General features: G+C 41.8%; 3 protein-coding genes across 4 annotated transcripts; all 3 read left to right on the top strand.

The window, feature by feature from the left end:
* The first annotated feature begins 206 nt into the window (after positions 1–206).
* Positions 207–2466, top strand: LOC127772889 (uncharacterized). The gene is made up of 3 exons (XM_052298879.1): positions 207–638; positions 1905–2026; positions 2147–2466. Exons 1-3 carry the CDS (start codon positions 287–289, stop codon positions 2258–2260), a joined length of 588 nt encoding a protein of 195 aa, XP_052154839.1. The 5' UTR covers positions 207–286; the 3' UTR covers positions 2261–2466.
* Positions 2467–6134: 3668 nt separating this feature from the next.
* Positions 6135–6467, top strand: LOC127774205 (PHD finger-like domain-containing protein 5A). The gene has a single exon (XM_052300470.1). It carries the CDS (start codon positions 6135–6137, stop codon positions 6465–6467), a length of 333 nt encoding a protein of 110 aa, XP_052156430.1.
* A 3532-nt stretch (positions 6468–9999) lies between these two features.
* Positions 10000–12036, top strand: LOC127773812 (uncharacterized). Of its 2 annotated transcripts, none has more exons than XM_052299995.1 (6): positions 10000–10398; positions 10502–10571; positions 10853–10962; positions 11225–11297; positions 11465–11546; positions 11669–12036. In XM_052299995.1, the coding sequence occupies exons 1-5, from the start codon at positions 10052–10054 to the stop codon at positions 11513–11515; spliced, it is 651 nt and encodes a 216-aa protein (XP_052155955.1). In that variant the 5' UTR covers positions 10000–10051; the 3' UTR covers positions 11516–11546; positions 11669–12036. The 2 variants fall into 2 exon arrangements, with proteins under 2 accessions (XP_052155955.1, XP_052155954.1); XM_052299994.1 differs by having other exon boundaries at positions 11222–11297; positions 11669–12033.
* The last annotated feature ends 77 nt before the right edge of the window (positions 12037–12113 follow it).

Here is a 12113-nt window from a genome sequence, read left to right as displayed (position 1 = left end):
GTAAATTCCTTTCAACTTTTTTGAAAGTAGGGAAACATGCTTTTTGAATGAAAATATGATTTTAAAAGATGTCCAAATTAAAATACCCCGTCAAGTTTCAAGGATCCAATTAACCCAAAGCCTAAGACAACCTAATGGGCCTCCAGGCCTCATAATTTTCTCGTGGAGGCCCATTAAAGATCTCCTCTTCTTCTTCTTCCTCTTTCGTCTCCCTCCACCCAAAACCCTAGCCGCTCGGCTCGCGCGTCCAAACCCTAGCTAGCTAGCGAGGAGGAGGAGGAGGAGCATGGGGGGATCGCGCCGCAAGCTCAAGCGCTCCCGCGCCAAGGTGAAGGTGGGCCTGCCGCGCAAGAAGCCGCGGGAGTTCAAGCCGGCCTTCGACCTGCCCGAGGCGCTCGCCGCCGCCGCCGCGGCCGAGGGCGGCGGCCACGCGCCGAGCTGGGACGCGGAGGGAAGCGTGGTGAAGAACTACGCCGCGTTCGGGGTCGTCGCGAACCCGAACCTCCTCGGCGCGCACGCCCGCGGCACGCCGCGCCTCGTCCAGAGCGCGCCGCTCCAGGCGCCCGACATCGACGCGGCGCGCGCCCCCGTCGACGAGTTCGAGCCCGTCGACTCCGGCAGCGACCTCGAGTCCGACGGTCAGTCCTCCCCCGGTTCCCCTTTCCACTCGCCCGTTCCTGCCTTGTGAAAGCTGATAGCTTCATGTTTAAATCATATTTGTGGTTGGGTATGGTTTGTGGGATATGATGCTGGAGTATATTCGATTTTGGTTGAACTTTGAACGATTGTTTTTAAGTGGCTAAAACGCGCAGTATGATGAGGCCATTACGAAAACATGCTCATTTGAATCTAATATGCTCTGGGATCCTTGATTTTGAGCATTTTGGCAAGAAATTGGTACTAATCTGATTAGTTCTGAGCTTTGGGCAAGCATAATCACTGTGGCTGATGTGATGCTTCAATACAGCAATGCTTGATCAACTTTAAACATCGACATAGCATCAAAAAGAGATAGACCAATTGGTATGCAAAATTATTGGCAGTGTATGTATGTAATGTTTGGATAAATTACAGGTCATGTCAGGTTGGGATCATCTTGAGTTCAGCCAGTAGTCTGTGGACAAGAAAACCATACCTGTGAAAATCAAAGAAGCACCATAGTATGCTGATTGGAATCGAACCATATTGATTTCTGATTATATGCACATTCGATCTGAAATATATCTATTGATTGTTTACCCAGAGTAAGCAGGCCAGTATCATGTATTTATGAATTATGAGCATTTGCTTAAGAAATGTTTAAGATGATATGTTGACCAAAGATAATACTCTGTAAATAGAATGTGAATAATACACTGGCCGCCACTGAAGATAATAATACAAGTCCCATGGGCGGAATTTGCTTTATATGTGTAAACATGCAATGTATTGGAAAACAGATGCTTTTAACATTTTCTTTCAATGTTACGATATTATAGTTTTTCCCCACCTTTCCATTTCAAAAGTGTCAGTGTCCTGTTTTATTTTCATGTAGACCTGAAAATTATTGGAGACATTGTTTTAAATAATCTTTTTCTCTTTTCTGTTGCTAATTTATATCTGCAGTATTAAACTGAAATACTCATCCCAGCTGTGCGATCACATTATAGTTCTTTTATGCTTTCTTTGGGCATGTTGATATATGGCAGTAGAACATGTTAGAAGTTCAATTGGTATAGTTTTGCATGTTCTTTGATTAGCAGTTCATGTGATCATGCTTGTCATAGTGGTCAAGGTATGCTATTATCATTCATTAATTTGTTACTTAGTTATGACACAGAATTTTGCATAAGAATATGCTTGTGATCTTACTAGCAGAACGTCAACGCTTTGTAAACTCATGCATAAGTTTCTTTGGACTATAGATCTGAAATCTGCACTTGGAAAGCAGAGGCGGGATGGGAAATCTGCACCTTTGGAACCACTGACAAAAGTTCAACGGATTTATATTGGCAGATTAATAGAGAAGCATGGTGATGACTACAAGGTATATGAAAGTATTCAAATTACATTGGGTGCTATGTTCAATTTTACTTCTCAATGGAGTTCATAATCAATGGATACTTGAATTTTGAAAATGTGAACTGAAAAGATATTATGTTTGCAGGCCATGTTCATGGATATCAAGCTGAACACGATGCAACACTCGGTTGGTACCCTGAAAAAGCTATGTGAAAGATACCATGTTGTTGGCAAGAGCATCATCCATCCTCTGAAGTAGTATCATACGAGTGTTTAGGATTCTCTTTCACTGTGTACCTTATTCCTCTTGCTCCCACTAATGGGAAGAAAATTTTGCCTATGAAAATTGGTGTATGCATTACTGTACTACTGTGGTTTGAGATTACTATCAGAGAAGATGGCGTGCGCTCTGTACCTCGAGGAAAATCATGAAAGTCGTAACTAATTCAGAATTGTTCTGTACTCTTTTGCTTGGGGTCGTGTGAATTCAGCTGATATGATTGCCATGATTACTAGCAACTTATAATTTGCTGGCACCAACAACTTACCCTGTGATTTATTCTCAAACGTCCCTGTAATCGCCTGCTTTTTATCTCTTCATGTGCATCTGACAAGTGTGCAGTTCCTACCTTGTTGCACTTAAGAGTGATGAAGATCACTCATGTCTAGTTCTGTTCCTTGTTTTTATTTATTTATTTCTGGAAGTATAGTAGATTGCTTCAGGTCACTTTCAGCTACTGGAACAACTGGCTTTCGCAGTCCTGGATTCCGCATTCTGTAGATTTTTCTTGCCCTATGGAGGCATATTGATGATGAATTAGGTTTATAATTTGAAAGATGAAACGCCACTTGTTTGTTCAAGATTCATGCCAATGCATGCTCGTTTGCTCATTAATCATTGATGTTTTTCTTCTCCGTAGGTTACAGCATGACAACCTATCCCTTTCCAAATAAGAGCTGGTAAAAACTAGAGAAATGGACCAGTTTGGATCTGAAAATCTGGAGGTGGGGTTATTTCGCAGTCTTCGTAATTGGAATCAAAGAAATCTTACCGTAGTAAACCCATCGGTCCAAATATATAGATAAAAATCACTATATCTTAAAATGAGGTTGCAAAACAAATCTGAAAATTGCTGTCTTAACGTTATAACACAAATGTAAACAAGATTTAGCAATTTTTACAAGAAATAGAACAAAACGATGGCCTATATATAAAAAAAACAAAAGGACGGTTGTTCGAGAGTCCCATCGGTTGGCCTAATAAGTCAAAGCAAAAGCTATAATTTACATTGACTTTTAAGTCGATAAGAACAAATAAATAAAAATTTTATCGAAAAATTAATTTTTACTCCCTAATAAACTGTTTTGGTACATTAGAATATACTCCCTCCGTTTTTTAATAGATGACGCCATTGACTTTTGAACATATGTTTGACTATTCGTTTTATTAAAAAAATTTATATAAATGTATAGATATAAATCATGCTTAAAGTACTTTGTGTGATAAAACAACTCACAACAAAATAAATTATAATTACGTAATTTTTTTTAATAAGACGAATGGTTAAGGGCCCCTTTGAATCATAGGAATGAAAAAAACGGAGGTATAGGAAAAACATAGGATTCTGACATGAATGAGGGCCCCTTTGAATCGCAGGAATGATAAAACGGAGAAATAGGAAAAACGTAGGATTCTGACAGGAATGCAGGTGTAAAACAGAGGATTGGAAAATACAGAAAAAACACAGGAATAACTGTTTGATTGGACCACAGGAAAAACGCAGGAATCGGATGAGAGAGATAGACTCAAAGGAATTTTTCCAAGAGGTTGGACCTCTTGCTAACTTTCCTCCAAAATCTCTATAGAATTAGCCATTACATGAGAATTTAAAAGGATAGTATAGGATTCAATCCTTTGTTTCAAAGGCTTTCATATGAATTTTTTTCATAGGATTGAAATCTTTCAAATTTACTACACTTTTCCTACGAATCAAAGGGGCCCTGAAAGTATAAAATAGAGGATTGCAAAACACAGGAAAAACGTATAAATGATCGTTTGATTGGACCACAGGAAAAACATAGGAATTTGAGAAGAGATAAAGACTCAAAGGATTTCTTCCATGAGGTTCTACCTCTTGTTAAAATTTTTCCAAAACTTGTATGGGAAGAGGCATTTCATAGTAATTTCATAGGATTTCATAGGGTTTATTCCTTTGATTCAAAGGGCTTTGTAGTAAAAATTCCTATAGAAATAAAATCCTCTAAAATTTCTATAAATTTCCTCTGAATCAAATGGGCCCTAGACATGTGATAAAAATTAACGGTAAAAACGAAGGTAGGATAGTTAGTAGCAATCAAAACTCCGAGAAAGGAAAAAGTAAAGGAATCGGGCCTTCGTCTCCAAAGTCCAAATCTCACCGTCGCGAGTTCGGGACCCCTCTCGCTCCCTCGCGATTCCCCCACTCTCCTTCTCGCGGAGCAATTGAAGGACACAACGCGAAACCCCAGTTCTTCTTCGCCGCCGGCCGCCTCGCCTCGCCTCTTCCTCCCCGCAGCATCATCCTCTCTCCCCCGGTTCCCCGGCGGCGGCGGCGAGCGGCCTCGCAGCTTCGCCAAGTCCCCACTCTCTCCATCCCCAGGTACGCACGACCTCCCTCCCCCATCCTCTCTTCCTCCTCCGGACGCCACCGCGCCGCTGGCATCTTCGCCTCATCCCGGCGGCGTCCCGTTGTTCCCAGCCGAAGACGCCGAGCACCACCGCCACCGGTACCAAACCCTAGATCCGCACTGCCTTCCGATGATGTGTTAGTGCGGGCGGGGGTAGGGGAACTTGGCATGCGGGCGGCAAATATCTTTGCATTGAGGCTTCGTGCGTTATATATATATTTTTGGATGTTTGAATTAGGTTGGGTTTTAGAGAGATTGTGCCAAGAATCCTGCTCACTGATGCGCTATAGAAGTAAGAGCTGTAGCGCTTCGATAATTTAGCATCTCTACTCTGCAGTCTGTAGATGCGTGCTTAAATTTCTTCATGTGAATTAGTAAGTTCTAGCTACAACCAGACATGATAAATTATAAATTGCAAATATTACGAAGGTTTGAGATGGTGGGGGGGAAGAAGCACTGACACACGCTGTTGCTTGCATAGCTTGTTAATTCGATAATGAACTGCTACCAGTGCTTCAAAGTGTTGCTGATTGCTCCTACCCAAATCGTAGCCAGCATCTCTATTCTGTTCTGAGTAATCTTTGTTAGTGCGGTTGCAAGGTTAGGCAATAACATACTGTTTAGTTCAAGCCATCTCCAGCCTTCAATCCCTTGTTTCCAGTCAGGTGGTAGCCTCGGCCTCTGGGTCATTAGGCATCACCAGCCACCTCCATCTCTTTCTGGCCCTGAGCATCAACTTCTTTCAATACCTCCACACTCTTTGGGGTCGTTAGCTGCATGAGCATTCTGTCTTTAGGTCTAGCAAAATGAAGTGATCCTTTGTGGTCTATCAGTACCAATAATAGCCCCATCGTTTGGCCTAAACAGCCAAAGAATAAGCTAAAATTTGAATTTTTGAACTTGATTTTGAAGTTGATTTTGAAATGCTTTTAACGTAATTTTTGTTAATGTTGGCTTTTAAGTCGCTACGAACAAATCTACAAAAGTTTTACTTATAAATTAATTTTAATTTTCTAATAAGCCAAATAAGCCATTTTGGCCAAATGGGCAACCGATGGGAGCCATGAGTTAGTAACCCATTTGCTCAACCATGCGTCTTGATTTTTTTTTCTTTAAATTGTTCCGATCAATTGATGTGCATATTAAATTTTCCACTGGAAAGTCCGTAATCTCTTGGGGTACTACATGCAGAGATCATAAGAGTCTTTAAACCAATAGCTGAATAGCAATATGGATGTATTTTCCTTTGTGGTCTAGCAGTACCAGTAAGTCAGTAACCCATTTATTCAACCACGTGTCTTGAATTTTTTTTTTTTTAGAAATTGTGCTGTTTGATTGATGTGCCTATTAAATTATACACTTGAAAGTCTGTAGTCAGTATTGCTTGTTATTCCTGACTGACTTATTACCAGCATTAATCTATATTTGCACTCTGTTATGGTTCTGCAGGTTAGCATTTGACAGCCATGGCAAAGCATCATCCTGATCTCATCATGTGCAGGAAGCAGCCTGGCATTGCGATTGGTCGTTTATGTGAGAAATGTGATGGCAAGTGTGTCATCTGTGACTCCTACGTGCGCCCGTGTACGCTTGTTCGGGTCTGTGATGAGTGCAACTATGGATCCTTCCAGGGAAGGTGTGTTATCTGTGGAGGGGTTGGCATCTCAGATGCTTACTACTGCAAGGAGTGCACTCAGCAAGAAAAGGACCGAGATGGATGTCCTAAGATTGTCAACCTTGGAAGCGCCAAGACCGATCTCTTCTATGAGCGCAAGAAATATGGTTTTAAGAAGAGATGATCAGGAAGGTGGATTTGTCTGGTCCTTCTGGTCTCGCTGTGATTTTTGTTGCACGGATATTACTGCTAAGTCAACAGCTTTGTATTCATGGTCTGCTTTGATACTAATATGAGATAGCATCGCTGATGTTTGCTGTAATGTTACTTGTATGAAGTGGTCTACATTCTCAAGTCTGCATTTGCACTTATGCAGTAGGTACCTGATGTTAATGACTATGATTGTTGACATGAAATGCGAACTGAGATATGGAGTACATTTTAGTCTTATATTGTGTATACTATGCATTAGCTGTTCGAACGACCTCATATATGGTTGTCAGCTGGGGAAAACAATAATAGTACAAGTCTAGAATGCCACATGCCCACATCCGTTGGTATATTTTTCTGCAGTGACATTGCCCTGAGAGATGCAGAGCAAGCTGGCCTTCTTGCCTCATGTTACACCGTTATGCGCCTGAAAAATGTTTCCCAGGGGCGTCTTATTTTTTTTTGGACCACCAAGGCACCAATAAACACGTACCCCTTCCATCCAAAAAAAAAAAAAAAAACCTAACCTCGTACTAGGATGGGACGCATTATAGTTCCATCCAAAAAAACCCAACCTCGTACCTCGTACTAGGATGGGATATAGTACGAAGGATAGGATCTAGTACGAGGTTGGGTTTTTTTGAGGCGGAGGGAGTATGTTACAACCGTGCAATTTGCAAAGGCAAAGTACTAATGTGTCCGTGATATAAAAAGTTTTAGAATTGGACACAAGTAGAAAGTTGATGAAACTAAATGAGGAAATATTATGATTGGTTGAGAAAATAAGATAGATATGAAACTTAAATGACGAAAGGTCGTAAGAAAATATAGATGAAAAAACTAAACTTACTGTAGTTGGCCAACAACTTAGAATCAAGCTCGGCTTTTCTTCAAGCAATCATAGACAGCAATCGGTCTTCAAAAGGAATAGAACCAATTTGGTTCGCTGCTTGCACCTACACGCTATGGAAATCCCGCAACAACAGAGTGTTTGAAGGTCAGCTTGACAACCTACAGCACATCACACAACAAGTCTGAGACACCCTTGATCTTTGGAGCATGAGAACCAATAAATCAAACAGGCAGAAAATTCAATCCTGGTGTACCAGTACCACATATAAGAACCCTTGTTTATATCTTTGTAAATCCACCCCCCCCCCCCCCCCCCCCCCGGTTCTCTTTTCTTTTTGTTTTTGTTTCTTCTCTTCTTCCTTATCGTTTTTTTCCCTTTCTGTTCTAGGTTAACTATAACCTCTAACTTGTAACCTGAAAACCTCATTTCTATTAATGAAATGATTGCAAGGTGGAGCGTGCTCTACCTTCTTCAGTCAAAAAAAAAAAAGAAAATATAGATAAAGAAGTTATTATATTTTGAGATAAATTTTGATTTTGGGACGCAGAGCATATGCACGTATAAATCACCTTAAAGGCTGAAGTCCACCGATATCCACGAACGAATTAAGCCCACTTAGTTCCAGTCAACGAATTCAGGCCCGAGCGAATTAAGCCCACAAACCAACTAATTCAGTCTATCAGTGAATTCGGCCCAGATACTTCTGTTCAATTAATTCGGCCCACTGGAAGGCCACTACTAAAATCAGCCTGGTTAATCATCATCACCAAATTTGGCGGTCGAATGAATTTGGCCCACAAACGAATCCAGCCCACACGACGGACACGATTTATTCCGCCAACAGATAGAACCAAGGATAGAACATTTATTCAAATGCCACATTTTTTTTATGACACGCATACACATCACTGCACATGCAACGCGACACTTACACCCTCCGTGAACGCGTCCTTTTAACACATGTTGTAGTAGACAACAACTGAGCAACATACAATCTCGTTGAAAAATCACGTATATGTTTCCTTAAAGTGGATTGCATAGGTGAAGTGACACGTCTTCATTCTCTCAGATAATCTGTGACATGTCTTCATCAGGTTGTATTTCCTTTTTGTCCCCTTTGTGAAAGATATCGCCGTGTTGAACATATCCGCGGTCAAAATGATTTGAAGATGTGGCTTGCAGGAATATGATCAAATCAACGATGGGCCATCCTCATATGTCATGGTAAAACGGCCACCTTGTTTTGAACAATGGCAGGGCTCTACAATTGGTCTCTGCGACTTTCTGCTGTGGATGATATATCTTGCCAGGGATATGATCATGCATGTGTCCATGGCATTTACTTTTGACTTATGCTAACCTGACTTATCCTAATTAATCAATGTATAAAGAGGAGATGAAATTGTTATTTGGGAATGATTGGTAAGTTGATCGGTGCTGGCTCCAATGGCCTGTATGCATGCATGGACATGCAGAGTCAACGCATGTGGCTATCATCTCTGCTCCTCTCTGATCATCCATGCTCAGCAAATATCTCTCTGCTCAGCGATATCAAAGACAGTGTCAGGTTGATGATTTCGTGATCCAAGCGACTCCAGTTCGGTCTCAGCCATGGCCATGAAAGAAAGCACGGAAAGATGCAGAGATATTGTCAGGCCATCTCCAAATCTCCAATGCAGGTGCTTATCAAAAGATAACTATTTTGTCTTAAAGCCACGTAGAGCAAGAGGTGCTCTAATCCTAAAGCAGTGATATGCTTGATGAAGCACTATGCTTAAGAGGTTCTAAAGTAGTAATGTTTATTTATCTCATTTATTCGATTGGGAAAGTTGAGTATTTTTGTATTTTTTGCAACTTAAGTGCACATGCTAGTGAGTTCCAGCAAAGGCTGCCAATTTTGCACCCTGATCACTATACCTGTATGGCTGTATGTATGTGTATACGCTTTAAATTCATCCAAGAAAGTGCCACTGCTTGAAGTAGCATGGACTAGCAGTGAAAGCAAATGCAACTCTGCAACTGCAAAGTCGTTTCTAACGCCTACGGCCACATTTTTCGCCGGGCAATGCACATGCATCTGTCTCAACAAAAACTGCTTGATGTGGTTGGTAGGTACACCACCCTCTTTTTCACAGTTGAGAGGCACACACTGCATGATCAGCTAGTACAATTTTTCAGATAATGACACATGATCATAGGAATTCAACCGCCCACTAATCCTCAGTTAAAAACAAGAGGAATTAGCTATATAAAAAATTTGACAGATGTGAATATAATACAATTATGATATAATTATAGTGTATATGTAACTTTCAAAAATCTCTAGATGGCATGCTAATTCCGTGAAAACGGAGGTAAAGATACCGAATCCCTTGACATGTGCGTGGGTTGTGAACTTGTGATTTTTTTCCTACCTCCGTTTCACAAATTTTAAAGCAAATTGAACTGTGCAAAATTACATTATAGTTACATACAAGTTATAATATAAATATATAATTACACTAGAATTATAGTGTATTTATATATGTTAATTTTTTAGCAAAAAACTTATCGACAAATATATAGCAAAATCAAAACAAGAATATATATCTCCGTCTCTCTCTATATATAGAGGAAGCCATGGATTGCAAATTTGCAAGCATTGTTGCGATTGATTTTGTAGTAAGCAACAGAGTAAATCAAGAAAGCTGTGACTGCAATAGTGGATGGCTCGACCGGCAGCTCGCCGCGGCGCAAGGCGCAGCCGCGCCCGCGGCCTCCTGCTCCTCGCCGCCGCCGCCGCCGTGGCGGTGGTGGTGGTGGTGGCGGCGGCGGCGGCGGCAGGTGAGGAGGAGCGCCACCAGCAGCAGCAGCAGCAGCCGGGAGGGACGTTCGAGTTCAACCTGCCTGGCCATGGCAACGTCAAGGCCTCGTGGAGCGTGGCCGACGACGAGGAGAGCCGGTGGCTCGACCGCTTGGCCGCCGACGCCGAGTCGTCGTCGTCGTCGTCCTCAGCCTCGGCGGCGGGCGGCGGCGGCGGCGGCGGCCACCGTATCCCCTTCGGCGACGACAGGTACGATCGAGCTACACTTACACCGTACGTATCCCCGTTCCCGCGCGTTTCTTGATTTGGAGGATTTTTGACTTGCATCATCATGGCGACGACGAGTGAGCAGCGTCAAGTTCGGCAGCGACGCGTACGAGTTCATCGCCGACCTGCTCAGGCAAGGCACCGACGACGGCGAGGTGAGATCTTTGATTTCATTCAGGAGAGGTGGATTTCAAACTTTTGAGGGAACGAACGTCTGCATGTCACTCAAATAACTACAAGAAAAAAAATGAAAAATTATATATCACTCCATAAATATAGTTTGAAGCGCAAAAAAAAAAGAAAAAAAGAAAAATGCAAGGTTAGATCTTGGATTTCAGAAGGGTGTTGTTTGAAGCGTCTTTAATTTTGAGATTGACACGGATGAATCGCTGTGATTTCGTAATGGTTTTCTGTTTGATTCTCGGTTTCTGTGCAGGGTGAGAAGCCGACGGGTTACTGGGAGAAGGTTGACGAGGAGGGGAGCCGGATGCTGGACCGCATCGCCGCGAACGCGAGACACCGGGCAGAGGCCAACGGCGACGACGAGTATGTCACTTCACTTGCTTTCGGACTGAAAAAGTTTTTGAGTTTTTACTGGCCAAAGATAAAATTTGGGACAAATTCAATCTACCTCTCTTTTTCCCCCTTCTTTTTACCGTCCAAGTTTTTTTTTTTTTTTTTTTTGGGTGGGGGTGGGGGGTGTGGGGGTGGGGGGGGGGGAACTGAAATTTGGAGATTGTTTGTATTTTGTTCTTTTTTTGTGTGTGTGTGAGAGAGATGTTTGAGTTTGCTTCTGATGGTTCAGCAGCATTGGTGGCTTTGTGCACAACGTCTTCTCTGGCAAGTCCAAGCAGCACGGCGAGGAGCCGTCTCATGTCGAGGTAATCTTTGCTTCTGAATTTTCTGCACATGATTTCCTTGTTAATTTTTGGTCTGTCATGCCTTCTATCTTGTGTTAGTTTCGGGGTAAATAGCCATATCATCAAACATTACATGTGCTGTTTGATATTCAAATTTTCATTTTGTTCTGTTCTTGATGTTTGTTCAGAGTGACAAGGAGTTCAGTAACAGTAAGCTCCCTCCTCATGACGACATGTAGGAGAATGGTACTGCAACAAGTACTTGGGGTGGTATGATATGTGCATAACTCTAAATTGTTTCTTCTCAAAAGTTCATTCAAAATTTATTTATTTATTTATTTGTCACTCTGATCTGTCTCTGCATTTTCATGTCTTGCTCTTCCGATTTACAGTGTTGATCCGTGGTGTCAACTGTCAACTGCTCAGCAGGAAGTTGGAAGGAAGCCTATCTACTAAAGCAAGAAGGTTAACTTGCATAAGCCTGAAGGTTTAGGAGGATCATGCTGTCAAGCTGAATAATTGTAGCAGTCTAGTTCATGTCTTAGCTTCTTCTAATTATCACAATCTGGAACGAGTGAAACTTGCACAATCATATCACTGTGATATTTCAATTTGCTTGCTACTAAATTGATGTGGGTTTTTATTCAGGCATGATTAGAAGACAGTACTAGCATTTCACAGGATTTTAACTACAATAAGTATCTGATTATTTTCAGCTCAGCTGTAAAGAGTCATCACAACATGAACATGATTATCTACCACTGAGGAACATATAACCAAATAACCCATCAGTAAAAACCAGACTCTGAGCAATGGCTAACTATTAGGAAACCAGAA

This window comes from Oryza glaberrima, chromosome 5 (genome assembly GCF_000147395.1).
Source record: "Oryza glaberrima chromosome 5, OglaRS2, whole genome shotgun sequence".
NCBI lineage: Eukaryota > Viridiplantae > Streptophyta > Magnoliopsida > Poales > Poaceae > Oryza > Oryza glaberrima.
The sequence above is the reverse complement of the archived record's forward strand: the minus strand, read 5'-3'. Positions and strand labels throughout refer to the sequence as shown.